The 18697-nt window shown below is 40.0% G+C and overlaps 1 protein-coding gene across 10 annotated transcripts in view; it reads left to right on the forward strand.

Annotated features, from left to right (window-relative positions):
- The window catches only part of KIFAP3 (kinesin associated protein 3), a 68782-nt gene that overhangs the window by 25403 nt on the left and 24682 nt on the right, over positions 1-18697 (forward strand). For 8 of the 10 annotated variants that reach the window (XM_064427578.1, XM_064427582.1, XM_064427580.1 and 5 more), the window contains 8 exons: positions 910-1010; positions 5248-5356; positions 6426-6538; positions 7500-7665; positions 7880-8008; positions 8231-8329; positions 9083-9168; positions 17350-17539. In XM_064427578.1, the coding sequence (XP_064283648.1) occupies positions 910-1010; positions 5248-5356; positions 6426-6538; positions 7500-7665; positions 7880-8008; positions 8231-8329; positions 9083-9168; positions 17350-17539 (993 nt within the window). The remainder of the gene's footprint in view (positions 1-909; positions 1011-5247; positions 5357-6425; positions 6539-7499; positions 7666-7879; positions 8009-8230; positions 8330-9082; positions 9169-17349; positions 17540-18697) is intronic. The other 2 variants (XM_064427579.1, XM_064427574.1) reach the window with 1 other exon arrangement.

Raw genomic sequence — 18697 nt, forward strand, 5'->3', positions numbered from 1 at the left:
GATATTTTCTGACTTAGCTTAAATAGAAGTGGGAGGTGTATTGCTGATGAGTTGTGTAAGAACTGTGAATGAATCTGGCGTTGGTGACCTTATTACATCCTGGTTTAACTAATGTACATGTTGAGATGCAGGGTTTATCCCATGCATAGCCAATATCCTGCTCCTGCAGGGCTAGAGGAGAACTTGAGAATGCTCAGTGGGTTTCAGCAGTGAGTCAGAAGCAGATTTGTCTGTGTTGTTCTTAAACATTTGTATGTTTGTGTAAGCTGATTTTATAGAACCTTTCAGTTAAATACTTCACACCCCACTCACATTAACTGCTCCAGTTTTCCTCAGGAGTCTTTCTCTGTTGTAAATATCACTATGAAAATACACTGATGTAGTGTTTGATGTGTATAAAACACAAAAGGTACCAATGGGATAATATTGTTATTTAGGAGAGTAAAACAACAAGTATTTTTTTGAAAGGCAGTGGATTCCTTCTACAACACCTCTTACTTGTAGTTCTTATTTTTCTCTCTGGCCCTGGTGCATTCTTTATTAACTTCAATAGGAATATCCACAGCTAAATCTTAATTTTCTAGCTGGAAACTGATTAAGACTTTCTCTGGATGGCCAGTCATTATTAAGCATTCCTTTCACAAAATAAATACCTTGCAAAGTGGGGTTAAGGAAGTGTTTTGAGGTGCTGGGAAGAGGAAGGAACATTTACCATTGCCCTGGTTCCCTCTTTGCACTAATATGTGGTTCATTTGGCTAGGCCAGGCCAAGACCCTTTCATTAACATGTCATTTCTGATTTAAATTTTCCCTCCATTAGCTAGGATTGTTCTGCTCTTCATTTTCCTCCTTTGAGTATTTAACAACAGCTAAAAATTCTCAGAGTAATGGCTTTTTTTTCTCCTTCTAGGAAACGAAAATAACAAAAAAGTAGCGATTTGCATTCTGTATCACATCAGCATGGACGATTGCTTTAAGTCGATGTTTGCATACACAGACTGTATCCCTCAGGTAGGTGATGAGCTGGTAAAATCCATCTTCCCTCCTGCTCAAAGTCCCTCCCTGGCTCATGGCAGAGCTCGCACTGACACCCGCAGGTGACAAAGGGAACAGCCGCGCTGCTGCTTGGCCCCGAGGCACCCCTCCTCAGGCAGGGACTGTTCTTTGGGTTTTCACGGTCCCCAGAAAAGCTGAGGTGACCGATCCCTGTCACTGCTGCTGACACTTGAGCTGCACCGGTGAACTGCTGAAATTACAGGTGACCCGGAGGATTCCTACAGAAGATTGGGAATGCTGGAGAGAGATTAAAGCTTGTGCAGAGCAGCTCCTTAGGGAACGTCGTGGAAAGTATTTCCTTTACAGTTTTAGAAGGCATTCTTGCCTGATCCCATTGGGTATCAGAATTTCAGTGTCTCCAGTATTGCAGGATATGAACTGGAAACCAGCCAAGGAGGGTTACATTCCTACATGACAATTCCTTTTCCAACTGCAGGCATGTACAGCAAGGGAGACTTGATGACTGTGGAAGGCTCTTCACTGGTCTTTCAGCCTGCATTTTGTTACTAACTCATTGACTCTAGCAGACACAATATTATCATGGGGTTTGGGGCTTTGTGGGTGTGTTTGGTTTTTTGTGTACATGTGTGTTGTTGTTTTTTATTGGTTTGGGGTTTTTTTGTTTTTCTCAAGTACCAAGTCCTCTCATACTGACCTTTTTCTCAGCCCTGGCGAGGCTGGAGTTGAGAAAGCCTGTGTTGCCCAAGTGTAAAAGCTCTTTGGTAGATTTTTCAGAATTGCACCATGGTATCTTCTTTCCTGCCAAATGGGTTTTTAACATCACCGACTTCCAGAATGGAAAGTTGTCATGGAAAAGTTACCAGAATATTTCTGGTCATTATCTTATGGCAAAATCGGTGAAGTTTTTCCACATACAAGATGATTTTGGATAATAGAGAGGGGAGAACTGGTGGGAATAACTAATATATGTTACAAAGTGGTCTCGTAAGCATCTTGCTGTCTTTTCTACCACAAGAAGCAAATACTTTTTAAGGCATTTGTATGATATAAGGGACCTGTTTGTTCTAGCAGTTACCAGCCAAACTCAAATTCCTGCACCGGTGTCTTAGGACTTGCTTGTGATGTGTTTTTAGGGCATCTTGGTATGACTCCTGGACCCCCAGTGCCTACAGAGCTGTGTCCAAAGACTGGTGGAGCAGCAAATAATTCTGCTGCCTTCACTGGGCTTTAGTGTAGTAAACAACAAAGCTGGAAAGTGTAACTGTGGCTATTGATGCTTCACAGGTCACATCTGCACACTGTTCAAAAAGAAGCTGAGCAACCAGAGCTGAAATTTTACTAATGAATGTTCAAAATTAGGATGGTAGCAGAAAGCATTAGGAAGTGGATAAGCATCAGGAAAAGAAAATGACTGTTTTAAAAGGACTCACTGCTATCTAATTCTACCCAAGAAACCCAAAATTTCTTTTCACCTGTGGTATACGCCCTCACGTGGGTTTGTCTCTTTGAGGAAAGGTGTTCATCAACAGATACTAATTAATGTTTAGCAGCAGTAGAAAGTGCTTGGAGGAAGCAGCCCCTGTGGTGATTCTGGCTGCGTGAAGTGCTTGCCCAGGGCTCGCGCGTGCTGTCCCGGGCAAACATCCTTGTGGATTGCAGGAGTTAGTGGGTGCTACTCTAGTAACAGTTAAAAGTGAGTATTAACAGTTCATTCTTGTTTAGACCTCAGCAATGCGTGTTTTGTTTAAATAGGTGCAAATGCCATCCAGATGCTTATAAAAGCCTTTATTGGTAATAACCTGGCCAATCAAAGGGCATGGTTAGGCAGTGATGTCATGGTGATATTTAATATTTTACCGCAGAGCGGTGTGCAGGGTTCTCCAAAGCTGCCCACATGTTTTCCACCACGCTTGTCCTGTTTGGGCCCTCTTTGATCTCTAAGCTTCTTTTCAGCTTAATGCTGGTAAACGTCCTCTCTTGACAGCCCCCTTTGCTCCTGTCCGCCATTATCTGCTGAAGTTCAGAAACCAGAGCATCACTTCAAACAGCGGAGTTGGGAGTAGCCGCGCAGGAGAGATTCCTGAGGCATGCAGTTCTGGCATAATCATTCAAAGATGTTGGAGCTGGGCTCAGGAAGGGGGTTGGACAGAGGTGTATGTGAACACAGAGCTGTGGGGGTTGGCCTCTGGTCACTGGTAAATAAGTGGAGGCAGGTGCCAGAGAGTCTAGACACAGTGATTTCAGTGCTGGTCTGTGGTATCTGATACTCAATATGGGACTTGTCTGATTGAACACTACTGCCTCTTCATTGCACATGCTGCAGTCTTTTTACTGCCTTCCTGTTAAATCAGTAAAAGATGACAATGGACATAGTAAAAGCAGAACAAATTTAATTTTAATATTTCCTATTTGGCAGCAATTACTCTTCCTTTTGAAGTGGCACAAGAAGCAATCAAATTAAATGAAGACATAATGGGAAACATGGAACTCGTATGAAACTATTATTTTAAAATTTGAACGGCTTTAATTGAAACTGGATATATTTTTTCTTTTATAGAGAAGTAGTTCAGTAATTAACAGTGTAATCCCATCTTGTTAAACATTTAATTTCCACAGATTTGTATTGTGTAAGTAATGAGAATGTTTCCCTTCAAATTATTTGAAGGGTTTTAAAAATCTCTTTTTAAAGGTTTTGTAACAGAAGAGTTGCAGGGGGTGATTTTTGAATGCTCGTGTTCTCCTTGTTAAATGGCAATTTTCTTCTCTGTTAATTCCCTCTTATGTGACTGTCAGGCTTAAGGATTTAATAAACCAGGGATTTTATAAGTTCTTAAAACAACCTAGAGAAATCTGATTCTACCTTTTTAAGAGAAGGAGGAAGAAATCAATGATAGCTTTTAAATGAGTACATGAAAGTCTCAGGAAAGACATAAATAGCCATGTTGTAATGTGGTTTTTATTTTGGGGGTTTTTGGTTGTTTGGAATGAGAGCCTGATATCTGATAATAGGTAAGCATACAGAATGGCTGGAGTAAAGTAATTTGGAGGGAATTCCTGCAATCCTATTGTTTCTTTTTTATTTTCTCCTGTTTGAATGGACTCTTCACTTACTTTCTCTAGCTTTTAATGCATTACAAACTTGTCTTTCCACCAGGGGGCAAGCACACAAATATTTAATGCTTAGTTAATAATTAAATTTAATGATTATTTGTTGCTTTCTTGTCTTCCCAGCCCTTTCTGAGCTGCAGTTTTTGTACCTTATGTCCTGCTTATCTTTAGGCTTAGTTGTTTCTTCTTCCAGTAATCTCAGTCTTGTTTGCATTATAATCTAACCATGCCTTGTGAACTGAGTGGGTTTTAGAAGCAAACAGTGGTGTCCCCCAGCCCTGAAGTTGTGCAGGGCTTGTCTGCCAGGACTGGAACCAGAGGGAAAAGAAGTGGGTTTATTTCACTCATGTTCATATACTCCAAATGCCATTTCAAAACCAAATGAGGCAGGATAGCCAGCCTGTGATGTAATGGACAGTACAGGGCCAGGTGTGTAAAATGATGGCAATCCATGGGTTAGGAGCCTTGGGAATCACCTGGGAATTCACTGACGTTTGCTGAACACTTTGAACAGGATTACAGGTGATTGTCTGCTTGCATTAATGTTAGCAGAAGAATGGGATTGCTGCTGAGGAGTCTGTGGGATGTGGCATGTTCAGCTCTAGCTGGAAGCTGCAAAGAGAAAGAACAGTGCTGCAGAGACAGCTAAAACTGCCTATCAGTGGAGTAACTCACTGCAAAATAGTAGTAGAATTATTCTGCAGTTAAGTACCTGTTTAGAGTCATAATTTTATTAAGCTAGTAGGTATTAATCTTTCTGCAGAATTAAGTTGTGGGGTTTTTTTTTCCCTATATGAAATTCACCTAAGCTTTCAAAATAAATTTATCCATTCACAAATACTAAAAACCAGTCAAACAAAAATTTGAGTGGTAGCAATAAAATGTAACTAAGCCAAGTTAATTTAAGGTGATGAGTGATTGCCATTTTTGGCACTTTGAAGGATTGTTATCCCTAAATAATGGAGCTATACATGTCGTGCCCCTGACCTTTGTAACTTTCACTGTTCTTGCAGAAATGCTGAATACAAATTTTTAAAAAAGGTATTGTAGTTGATATCCTAACACTGCTTTTCTAATGTTGTGGAAAGATTAATGACCCAAATGTGCTTGTGTTTCTTGGCAGTTAATGATGATGCTTTTTGAATGTCCTGATGGGAGAGTTGACCTGGAACTTATTTCTTTCTGTATTAACCTTGCTGCCAACAAAAGAAATGTGCAGCTTATCTGTGAAGGTAACTGGACTGAGGTTTTGCTGGGGGCTTTAGAGATGACAACACTTTGTGTATTTTCCTTTATTACACTTACATATGTAAATTATGTATACTTGAGTTATTTATAAATGTAGATATGTATTTTTTAAAAATAAAATGCGTCTGTTTGGGTAATGATTGCAAGCAAATAGCCACATCCTCCTCACAATTTGCTCTTGGTGGCAGGAATGACACTTGAGGGAGATGCCCACACCTCTTGTATATGCACACAGTTCTGAAAAACAGGCTGATAACATTACTGTGGAAAACTATAGCTGTATGGAGACATCAGGATTTTATTCTGCCTGATGCCTAAAATTTGTCTTTGATTGGTGTTTCACCTGCCAGTATCAAATGAATAGCAGTGATGTCTTTCAGTTGCATCTTTCTATTAATTTTTTTAATATAATTGAGCTTCTTTTGGCTTCTAATATTTTGATTCATGGTCTAGATAGTTCTGAATTTCTTGAAGTAACTCTGGATTGCTTTTAAAGTTTCATTATTTTCATACTCGCAGTTTTAAATTAAACAATATTACTCAGTAGCTCCAACTTTCACTTGTTCAGCATTTTCCCTAGGAACTGCTGCAGTCACTTACTGGCCTTCAAAGGGGACAGTTGCTATCAGGAAATTCTGTGGCCTGAAATTCCTCTTCAAAATTCTGTGCATAGCTCTGTAGTAGGGGGAGCAGGGAGATCCAATTTTATATTAAAGGTGAAAGTCAAGCTAGCAGCACCTTTTAGGTAGGCAAGAGTAAATAAAATGGTAACACTGGAATTTGTTCTGTGTGGTCAAGTACTTCAGATCTGTTCCCATGCATTGATCTTTGGTAAATAAACTTCTAAAACCATAACAACATATTTATTCCATGGAGTGGGGAGAGAAGTCTCTGTGCATGGACTAACTGCTGTGCACTTCTTTATTCTAAACTTTTGCATCTTAATTTTAGGATGTAAAAGTTTAGACTATGCAAACATGCATTTGTGTGCATGTTGATTTTTGATCAGCCGGTACTTGCCTCTTTTTTTCCTAAGTGTTAGTTTCTTTTCAGGAAATGGTTTGAAAATGCTCATGAAGCGGGCTTTGAAGTTTAAGGATCCGTTGTTAATGAAGATGATCAGAAATATTTCACAACATGATGGGCCAACTAAAAGCCAGTTTATTGTAAGTATTAGGTCTTACCTAATGTGATCTCTGTTTTTTATCCTTCTGAAAAATTCTGGTTCTGGAGAGCTGCTGTGTTTTGTTTTGTAGTGTGTCCAGTTTAAGTTTCCTTGTCTGTCCTGGGGTGATTTATGTTTTGTTTTATAAAGCTATCTCAGCTGGTAGAGCAGAGTTTGGATCCCCCACTAAGGGGAAAACAGGTCTTAAGCCTTATCCAATAAGTTTCAAAACAAACACACAAACCCAAGCAAACAAACAAAAATGCCCCAGCTGCTGGGGTGAACATCATAACAATTGTTATCCTAAATTTCTGCTTTTGGACCTAGAGAGAGAAATCTGGTGCTTTTTTTTTTGTCCCCACTGTGCTAAGTGTGTTTTATTTGTGTGTATTTTAAATATTTAATGTTTAAATATTGAGCCTGTAAAGCCAGCCTTTCAAAAGAAAGGAGGAAAACACAACATTGTAATCATGGGGATTTTAAACATACTCTTACAATGTGGATCGAATATCAAATTGTCTTAAAGCAGTATAAAATAAATAGAATTATTTCCCTGTTCATGTCCTCAGAAAATTTTTCAGTTATTTGTTAAAATCTTTAGGTAAAGAACTCCATTACTACCACTAATGCAGGGTGGTTTTCTCACTCTTATTTTCCTTTTTTTCTAAGAGCTTTTTTAAACTCTGTGTTGCTTTTTTAAACTCTGTGTTGTAGTAACTACTTTTGGAACATTGAAACAAACAATCCACATTCCTTGAAAGTGGAAGGATGGAGAGGAAGAGTGCTGAAATGTTTTCTTGGATTATTCATCAACTGGAATTGAAACTGCCTTATTAGTCCTTATTTCAGGAGCAAAGTCTCTTTAGTTTTCTTTTGAGGACTAGCTTTAGTTTGGCTGAGATGTGAGTTCTTCAGAAACCCAGATTATTCGTTTGTGATGCTTGTTGCTGTATTTTATTCAGGAATATGTTGGTGATTTAGCAGCTCAAATATCAAATTTGGAAGAAGAGGAATTTGTGATTGAATGCCTGGGAACGCTTGCAAATTTGACCTTACCAGAGTTGGACTGGGAACTTGTGCTGAAGGAATACAAACTGGTTCCATATCTGAAGGATAAGTTAAAACCAGGTCTGTACAAAGTTGGGTTGGGCTTCCAAAGCAGAGTCTCTCAAAGACTATTTAGAGTGCTCAGAGTAGAGACCATTTACCTTTATAATTTGTGGGTTTTTAGGAAAACATAACACTGAAGAATAGAATCATATCTGCAGATAAATACACAACTGCCAGTAGATTAAGAATTTCTGAGAGAGGTAATACTTCCTACTTCTGCCTTGTGCCTTAGCAGGTTCTGCTGAGGATGACCTTGTTCTGGAAGTGGTGATCATGATTGGGACCGTGTCCATGGATGACTCCTGTGCTGCTCTGCTGGCTAAATCTGGGATCATCCCTGCCCTCATCGAGCTGCTGAACGGTAAATGGGCCACGTGTGACCAGCAGGAGCTCTGACTGACCTTGCAAGGCAGGGTTGGTGTTTGTGTGAGGAAGGAGCAGCAGTTACTCTGTTAGTGATAGATTCTGAGTAGTGGTTTTATAGATTTGGGTTTTCCCACACTTTCACAACTCTTTAACCATCAAAACTCTTTAACCATCTATTTGTGAGGTTTGAAATTGTGGTGGATTTTTCTTCTTGCAGCTCAGCAGGAAGATGATGAGTTTGTCTGCCAGATCATCTATGTATTTTATCAGATGGTGTTCCACCAAGCCACCAGAGATGTCATCATCAAGGAAACACGTATCTTTTTACGGATTAAACATCTAGAATTCAGCACTTAATTTGCCATTGCTGGGGTTTGACTCCTGTTTCCCTTGCAGTAACCTCATGATCTCAGAGGTTTCTTTGTAAATGTTTATTCCAGCTGAAGAAAAAACCCAAACAGCCTAAGCATGTAAAGGGACTGTAAAATTAATAATAAGGAATAAAACTTAGTTTGCTTTGAAGCAGGAAGAGGAGTAGGAGGGGGATCAGCTGACTCATTACTTGCTATCCAATCTGATTTACTGTCTGAATTTGTTTTGCAAATCATAATGAAATTCACAGTTCATAGAAGAACATATGTAGAGCATAAGCAAACTTTTTGTATTGCACCATTATACAAATATCTTGCATGGTCTGAAATTTTTTGGGCCTTAACTGAATGTTGAATTTTATTGAAGCATTCAGAATGGATTGAATGAGCCCTGGGAGGAATAGCAAATTAGTGATTACATTGCTAACAATACAAAGAACACTTGTTCTTTTTGCCTTTAATCTCTGTGGAATATCTGAGAAGCCATTTGGGTGGTTGTTCTTTGTGTCCTCTTTGGATTCCTAGGTTGCTAGCTTAAAAAAATTAAAGAAGGTGCTAATTCTGGAATGATAAAGCATTTGAAAAATGCTTTCTTGCTACATGAGATGAAAAATTCCTGCAAATTAGTGAAATTTGAAGAACCCAGTGTTGTGAGGGAGGGGGAAAAAAAGTTTTTCTCCTTGACAGCTGCTGTGCAGAAGCTCCAGCGTACCTCATAGACCTGATGCACGATAAAAACGCCGAGATCCGCAAGGTCTGTGACAACACTCTGGATATCATAGCGGTAGGTCTGGCTTGCTTCACCCTTCCACAGCCTCTTACCCAAGAGAATTCTAAAAGAACTAAATGTATTGTGAATTGGAAGTATTTTTCTTGTGCAACTTTCTAATCATATGGATAAAAGATGAATTTTCAGGGCACAATGACAATCGTTAGGCTGTGCATTAAACTTCCAAAAAGTGTGTGTGTATTTTGCAAATTCATACAAGTTAACTTTACACTTTTTAAAAGTGCTTTTAGCCTTTTATAAATTAATCACATTACATAAGTGTGCCAAGCTTTCATTATTTCTTAGCTCTCCAAACAAATGGCTCTTGTTACCCAGCAGCTTTATTCAGCTTCTCTGCATTGCCTGATGCCAATATTTGTTTCAAAAAGAAAATGTGGGCAGTGATCCTGATGCTGGCTGTTCCCTTCTGAGGGAGCAGTCACTCTAATATTTTCTTCACCTTTTGGATAGGTTTCCTTTAGCTGTGTAGCTTAGTTTGTCCAACTATCCATGGATCACAGTCAACTTTGAGAGCAGTTGTATTACACTGCTAAATTGGAAGAAAGAAATAATACTGAATTATCAAGTGCTGTTGAGGATTGTCGTGACTCTGCATCCTTTTGGGTATAGAGTAGCTGTCATGAAATTAAATTTTATAGTCAAAAACAATTTAACTGAGTCAAGAGCAGCAGTACCTATGGCTTTTTCAGTCATCTACATTGTTCCTTTTTCAGTTTAATTACATGTATTGCAGCTTGTTCTCTGAAAAGTTCAATATAGTTTAAGGCCTAACTTACACTGCAAAATACTATATATAGTCTAGTTTGGCTTCTTCTATTATGCTTACTAATAATGTCTTCTAATTTAATAGTGAAATAACATTTTCTGAACTGGAATTCTTCTTAGCTGGCTCTGTCTTTTCTTCCTGGAGGTATGGAATGAAAATTTGCTCCAGAGGCAGAGTTGCTGTTGGTATTCATTAAGGACTATATTTAAACTCAGATGAATTTGCACTTAGTACTTATTTATGATGGGCATCATGTTCAGTTTAACACAATCAGCTATTTCTAGGGACATCTCCAATGAAAACAGTGGAAAGAGATTTTTTATCTTCTGGGTGAGGCTGGACAATCTGAGTGCATCAAACACTTGTTCTACCTTGAGGCCAGTGCAATTTCCAAATGACTCATATTGATTTGTTTATATGGGGAAGCTTTACAGTGAGGTGTGTTGTAATATTATTAACCAAATTTTATAGAATCTAAAATAATAAACATACAAAAATACATTTTCATATTCAATATTACCATCTGAATGAAATGTACTTGGCTTTTTTTTACCTTCCTAAGAACACAAAATCTTTATGGTCCCCATGAGTCAGTGAGGAGTGCTAAGATCATGGATGGGAAAGGCTCCTCAACTTGCAAAAAGCACTGGACTGGACTTTCATGGCCTTGAGGAAGAATAAAGGGAAGAAGTGATGTGGTACTCGGGTTATTGGGGGAGGAGACACCAAACACATACTGAGAGCAGCTTGCATGGTGGTAAATTTATATTTTTCTTCTTAAGTGCCATGCTTAGAATGGTGTTAGCTGGTGAGTCAGGAGAGTTCCTTTTCCAAGAAGGTTTTCTGGCATTATTATCTGGCTGTTGGGGTTATAAACTGCATAAACACCGTGCCCCTGAGGGGAACAGGAAACATAATGTGCTCTCTTTTCTGGAAGACAAAGAGAACCACTAATTAATTAATTGTTTTCTCAGTCATGTTGGAATCTGGTTGCACTTGTGTCTCTCAGTACAAAAAAACACAAGCAAAAAAGGCAATATAATCTAAATAGTGATGGTAGGAATTATAAAAGTAAGTTATCAGAAGCTCAGATCTTGCTAGGTGTTAAAGGAATGTTACAGCAGGTTGTAAACACAGAGTTGTTTGGTTGGGGGGCAGTTTTATACCAGCAGTGCCTGCTGAGGTGTCTGAACAGTCTCCAGGAGTGATGGAACTTCTTATCTGTGCTAAATCCACAACAAGCAAACCTCCACTTTTCAGTCTTGTTGCACACATGCTGACAGGAGTGGGTCCTCTGATGGAAATCAGAAAATAAATAAATGTTGGGGAGTAGATTTGAAAATAATTTCTACTCAGGGAGACAAATGCTTCTTTCACTCATCAATGAGCTGTATATACTGTGATTGAAATAGCACTGGAGAAAATCACATGGCTTATAAGCCTTAGGGGAGAAATGCTTTCTGTAGTAAAGTAATTGTCACAGAAATTATGGAAATGTTACACTAGTGATGATTTGTTTAATATAGCTTGGCTGGACTCTGCCACTGATGAACTGAAACAGATGTGCTGCTTTAGCACAGTATATACTGGGCAGTCTCAGCTTTGCACTGGGAGAAGCAAGATATCTCTTTTGCCAGAAAACGTCTGAGTTGATGATTTAAGAATGCTTCAGTCTCAGTCGTGTGCTGAGCTTTGGCAGCAAGCAGCCAGCTCAGTGTCCTTGTACCCCTGAAGTATTCTTGTACCCCTGAAGTGGGGCAGCTCTCAGGGCTTAGCTGGAAGCCTGGAATCAGCAGCTGGTACAGGAGTCTCAAACAAATTAATTTCCCTTTTCCCCTACTTCAGAAGCCTGGAGAACTGCAACTCCAAGCTGTTGGAAAGAGATGTCAGCTTACCTGAGATGGTTTTATTCTGTTCACTTTAGTCAACATTATCAAGAGCCAAGGGAGCTACTAATCTCTCAGGTTTATTATTATTTTTCTGCTCCTAGCTGAGTTTTATTGCAGTCCATTTATTTTCCTCATTTATTCAAAGGATATTTAATTAATATCATCAGCTTCTAGGACTCTGTAGTCTGACTCTCACTCTTTCCCATGATTTTCCTCTTCAGTGCCTTTGCAGCTTTGAATCCAGACTTGCTGGACCATCTTGTTTCTCTTATGCTCAAGAGTGGATCACAATACTTCCTGCAGCCGTAAAATATCTTTTAGATAGTTACAGCATTGTCCATGGGATTTAGCAAGGGCCTCATGCCTAAGGTGTTTTTCCAGCTCTCATTCTTTGCCCTGGGTGTTTGTAATGGATGGCAAATAATGTTTGCCTTGTATGGAATTCATTGTTAATGAACAGCTTGCATCTTTCTGTGTTAGCTAAGCTCCCTGATGGAAATCCTCCATGTTGGGAATGCTGGAATTTCACCTAAGAAGCAGGAATGTGCTGTGAACCCTCTGTGCTCTGGGATTTGGGGCCAGCTGTATGAGATGTTGGCCAGCTCTCTTAGAGTCAAGGAAGAGCAGACCACAGGGATTTGGTGTGGGCTTTATTTGAATAGGCAGCATGCTCTGAAATAGATAACCTTTGACTCCAGCTTGGAGTCCTCTTTTCATGAAGAGTGCTGTAGTCACTCCAGGAAAAAAGGTTCTCCCTTCACTTGACAGGACCCCCTTTCTGTGGTGCATCTTGTTGCCCTGTTATCCTGCAGCAAACATGAAAACAGGGGTGGGCAGAAGGGCAGCAAGGGGCTGGGGCTGCAGCTGAGCTGCTGAAGTTTCCTCTGTTAATTGTTCAATTTGCCAGGAATGTGTTTTGGTACTGGTTATTTCTTGTGGCTCTGCCTGCAGCAGAGTAACCAGGCAGCTTTAGATAGGGCAAGAGTGTCCTGATTGTTTTTGTCTTCGCATAAAACCTGCCTTGCACAGATTCCCTTTCAGCACTGGTGCCTGCTCTCTGGCTTTGTGGGACTGGGAAGGTGAGCCAAACCACTGATCTGTTCCTTGCATAGCAGCTTGCCAGTGAGATATCTTACATTCCTCCAAAAGGGAGGGAAAAGAGGTTCTCTAGTCTGCTACTGCCAAAATAGCAACTTTGAGGATGCCCTACATTTCATGGAGCCACCTAAATTTAGAGGGCATCAATGGTTACTCTTTTTTCCTTGCCTTGCCATTAGTTTCAGCTGTCAGATTTGTGTGAGCTTCCTGACAGAGTATATTTGTAGTAATGAAGCTCATTGTGAAGCAGTGATTTCAGGTTGCACAGGTGTAAGCGGTGGAAGGATTTTTTTTCCTGTCCTGTGAAGGAATTGCCCTGTAGTGGAAGACTTTTTTTTTCCTGGCCTGTGAAGGAATTGCCCTGCAGTGGCACTTACCCTGAGGTAGGTGTGGTAGACACCTGCAGAAGGTGATCCCTAACATCTCTTTCTCTCCTTGGTTTATAGAGGCACAGAGTTAAAATCACATGCCTAACTTTCAGATAGCTAGACAAGATAAATCTTTTCTTTCTTAATAAATGGTTCATTTATTCTTTCATGTAAACAGTAGGTTTTTAATGAAGAATGTAACAAATCACTAAGTAGAGCCTTGAACATAATGAGCCTTCTAGTTATTGTACAGCACTTTCGGTTCAGTATGAGGAATCACATCAAATGAACCCTATTACAGACCCAATTAAAGGGCAACCACATTAAAGTGCAAAGGAAAATCTGTTTTTCATCAGCTGTGAGGGAACACAAAGCAGATCTGTGTAGCTCTGTGTTATCCTATAGTGTGTTAATCAGATACAAGGTGTGACGGAAGCCAGTGACAAAGGGGACCCTGATAGGGAACAGACACGCTCTGATAATGGGCCAGTTAACGCTTCATAATATTTCAATGGTTCAGTAGTAAACAAAGCTGGAAGTAGAACTTCAAAAAGGATGGCACATTCCTCCCAGAGTCAAGCCATACATCTTCTATGACACTTCTGGATTTATGGAAACCGAATGTTAAAACCAGTGATGTCAGGGAGCTCCAAAGAGAATAAAATCAGCTTTGAGAATTCCTCCTTTTAAGTTTCTGACCATGACTGCAGTGTTTGAGGGGGGTGGTGCTGGAAAATAGGCACATTCTGTTCACCTTCTTATTCTCCCTTGCAGTGCTTTTCCAGTAGCCTAACGTTTAAAAGGACTGGAGGGCTCAAAGCTGTAGCTTTATCTCCATAATTTTTAGCTTTCTGGTTTCATGTTTGCAGAAATTCCCTTGTAAAGAAGGAGTGCTTCATGTGTTTAAAAACCAAAACCCAACCAAAACAAAAAAAAAAAAAAACCACCCACCCAAAACCACAAAATAATAAAAAAAAATATTTTAATAGCTCAAAATATAATTACTGGAAGACTTGTAGTGTTTTAGGGAATTGTTTTGCTCTAAATGTCTTTAATTTGGTTTCTTTGTGCCTTTTGGCTGTAGTCCTGCATTTACAGCTTTTCTTCCATTCTGATGTTATTCCATTAATCATTCATACCCAGTGGTGCTTCTGCATATTTCCATGGAAAATCTACAGACATATCCCTGATCTAGCACTACTTAAATGAACTTCTTTAATGCTGGAGTTATGTAAATCATTCTAGATTATTGCAAATCTTCCTTTTCTGTGATTGCTGCCGGAATGAAACTCCTGACAAAACTGATCATTGATCTAGTTCTGGTGCAGTCACTTCTTTGTAACATTTGTACCTTGCTTTTTTCACTGGGAATGAACAACAAGAACAAAGTTGTCAAAGTACTTGAATGGATAAATAGTGGTTTTTAAGTAATGTGCTGTTCAATTGCTAATAACCATTTTCCAAAATTTAGATGAATGCTGGAGGAAAAATACCTGGGAGTCTTGAATCTCTCATGATAGGATGGGAAATGTAGAATACATAGGAATACTCTGCCCTGCTGTCATCAGCTAAAGGAAAAATCAGTTAGAATCTGAAAAATGTAAAATTATTTTTGCAAAAGTATATAAGAAGTTAATGTCTATTTCTGACAGATATTTAGCATGTTCAGACAGTGGTGTGAGTGGAACTCTGATGTCAGGAAGTGGGATACATTTAGGGTTGTAACTTTGGGAATATTCAAGTGTTTTCTAAGTGCATTGATGGTAAATGTGAATGAGGTGATTTAGCTGATGGCCTTTTGGCTTTTGAGAACTTTGAAAAGTAAACAGGATCATGTAAAAGGGATTCAGCTTTCACAGAGGTTAATCTAATTTGCTGTTTGTTAAATTTGTTTATTTTCCTCCCCTTCTTTGCAATCATGACTTCTGGGAATAGTGTTCTTGAGAGTGCAGTATGATTTCTGGCAGTTACAAGATGTTTCTCTAAAGCTTGTAAGTAATTCACAGCTGCTGGAGGGTGACATAACAGCCAGCCCAGGGCTTAGCTCTGGCAGATGCAGCAAAGGAGCTGCTTCCAAGGTGCTGGTCAGATGTCATCATTAAAAGTTAAGCCTTGTCTTTTTTTTATGGGTCATTTTATAAATCTCAGTGATGAGCTTGCTTTTTCCAGGTTTTTACTGTTACTTCTAGTTTTTCTTTTTAATCAAGAGTGGAAATGGGAAAAAAAAAAGAGAAGAAATAGCCTGAGGTGTTCTTTTCCAAACAGTATGAGGTGTGTGTGTTTGTTGGCTCTTGTCTTTTCTCCCTCCCTAAGGCTGCAGTAATCCTGACAGACAGAAAGTGGAATTTTGCTTCCCTTAAGCACTGAGAATATTCATCTGTAGATCCCACAGATGATACCTGCTCTGGGTGTGGAAGTTGTGCAGGACACCAGGTTTTGGACAGGATCACTGAACAGGAGTGCCAGGATGGTGAGGAGTGGAATTAGTGAGGTCTAGGAGTTAGTGTTGATCAGAGGTGGATTTGGAGAAATTGAGAATAATGAAGTTTTGGATGTTCTAGATCCCTGTTGGCAATGGCAGAGAAGCCTTGCCAGACTGGCAGGGCCAGCTGGCTTTTGTGTTATGCCAGCCCAAAGGTGGAAAAGGCACAGGGTGGAGAGTGTTACCTGTGGAACACATATGACAGCAATGAAGACAAGGCTGGTTGAATATTAAGTCAGTTTAAAACCTCTAGTTCAGACTATGGGGCTTTCAGAAGTATAACCTGAGCTCCTAAGCCAGCTGATTTTGCCTTCTCTGCCAGTTTACGGCCTCTGGTTGTAGACAGATCTGCTTTGGCATGTCAGAAATTCCCACTTCCACAACCAAGGCATTGTCACTAATTGCGTGTCATCTTCAGGGCTAAGTAAAACAGATTTTTAAAGCCTTAAACTACTCCAGCTTAGATCTCTCAGGAAAGTATGTCTAGATCATGTGTTCACCACCATGAGAGTTAAGAAATTATTTTCAACTTTCCTCTCCTTTGTTAGGTTAGAAGACAGTGGAGTGGGATGTGTTCCATGAGGATATTTCTTCCCACAAGAACAAACATTCTGGTTAGAGGTGTTATTCTTGCTCACAATACGTTGGTTTAAAAAGCACAAATCGTGGTGCATTATTTGTGACTATTCCCAAACTGATACCATCTGCAGATTACATATGTGGATGAGCTTCCTAGAGATATCTGGGCCTTATCTTCCCAGTAGGATTGAGGAACTGAGTGCTGCCCTTGGGCTGGTGCTCCCTCTGTGGAAATCACCAGCCCCCAGACCTGCTCTGTTCAGAAGATCCTTGTCATTGCAGTGACCATAGGCTGTCTCACTTCGTGCTGCTGTTCCTTTACATGAATATCACATCACTTGAGTGCTGTTAGGCTGTAATCCAGATTGAAATGTCATGCCTGCATGTTTTTCCATAGTGACTGGAACCTGTATCCTGTTTTACTCAGCTTTCTGGAGAAGTTCCCCTCAGAGTTTACTTGCCTATAATTTTTGTGGTTGTTAGACATTATACATAAAATTTGACATGAAGTTGAGATTAAATTCTTGCTGGAGCTCATGAAATAAAAGAAATTTACTGGTTTTATCACAGCCTTTTTTGTTCATAGGTTTTTTTAGTAACTAGTTGTCCTAGGAAATGCTCATCTAATGAAGATGTGCAGGGTATTTGGCCAATGTTAATAATTAATTACTAAAAATCTCCTGAAGATTGGCAGTAATTGGGTCTTCTTAATTAAACCAAACAAGGAGACTGCTGATGGAACTGTTCTGTTCAAAGCAGGAGTTTTTCTGGATGGAGTGAAATTCCAAACCATGAAGGGAAGATTGTACTGCTGTATCACAAACCCAAATAATGCCCAAAGCTTGCAAAATCCCTTTTGCTCAAAGAACATAAAGCTAAGTCACTGGGCCCTGGACTGACATCTTTTGCTGATGTTGGCTTCCCCTGCCGTTTCCTGTTAGACCACCTTTGTCTACAGCTGATCCTAAACCACTGTGTGGTGCTTTTTACCAGGAATATGACGAGGAATGGGCTAAAAAAATCCAGACGGAGAAGTTTCGGTGGCACAACTCGCAGTGGCTGGAGATGGTGGAGAGCCGGCAGATGGACGACAGCGAGCAGTACCTGTATGGGGATGACCCCATCGAGCCCTACATCCACGAGGGGGACATCCTGGAGAGGCCTGACCTCTACTATAATGCAGGTAAAGCAGCTACCTGGATGGTCATTTCAATGGGACTCAGCAATCCCTGAGCTTTCCAGAATTTTGCTAGATTTGAAGATGACCAACAAATTCTTAACACTTGGCACGTAAGTAACGCATGTAGAGAAATGTAGAGATATGTCACTGCCCAGTTGTTGGTGTTTTTTTTTTCTTTAACAAATCAGCCTCACAACATCAAAATAGAATGTTTTAACAGATCAAATGTTTTCAGTTTTTTTATATGAGGAAGATATGCTAAATCTCACCCTTTCCTGCAGATCTGTGCAGTATAGAATAACAGGCCTCTAAGAGAACATTTTTGTCAGTAAATCAACCAGCTATGCCTTTCCCTAAATACCTTTTCTAACTTCATATATCTGTATCACAACTATCCATTACCTTAGAGGCTCTCTCATTTAGAGACTTCACCTTGACTTCATTGTCTGTATTTGACACTTTGTATCTTCTTGGAAATGGGATGTTCCTCAGTGTTTTCCAAGTTAATTTGCATTTGCCACCACTGACCAAGCTCAGGGAAGATGCCAGACCAGAACAGGTAAAATTACACCTGTGGATGTCAGTCTGTCCTTGGGGGAGGCTGTCAGTGCTTAGCACTGGGGTTGCCACTTAGCACAAGCCTTTGCAGTGGGAGCTTTGGCTGGGCCTGACTCAAACCAGCAGGACAGTTCCTGTTTTGTGGCACTGGGAGCAGCACTGGTGCCATCCAGGGATGGGCTTGTCATTGTTGGGGTTGATAGCATGGAGTGGCCACCTAGAACAGAGCTAGACAAGATTAGGAGAGTAAAAGTAGGTATTTATTGAAGGCATTCAGTAGGCACAGCTTGGGCAGTCAAAGCCTCCCAGAGGCTACACCCAAGATGGACAATGGTCACAAGTTTTTCAGACAATTACAAGTTTGGTCCATTTACAAATCAGGGGTTAATCCTCCAATTACAGCTCCAGGTAATGAAGTCATTTAGCCCCAGTTTGCTCCCCCCATTTCACTTTTGTTCATACTCTTTGGGGTCTGAAGCTGTAGGGTGTCCTTGAGTTTCAGGCCCAGAGGGATTGTTTTATCTGACCAAAATGTGAAGACAGCAGCCAACACTCTGTATGGAGTTCAGAGTTACACACTAAAGCAGTACAGGACTTGGAAAA

This window comes from Passer domesticus, chromosome 7, assembly GCF_036417665.1.
Source record: "Passer domesticus isolate bPasDom1 chromosome 7, bPasDom1.hap1, whole genome shotgun sequence".
Classification (NCBI taxonomy): domain Eukaryota; kingdom Metazoa; phylum Chordata; class Aves; order Passeriformes; family Passeridae; genus Passer; species Passer domesticus.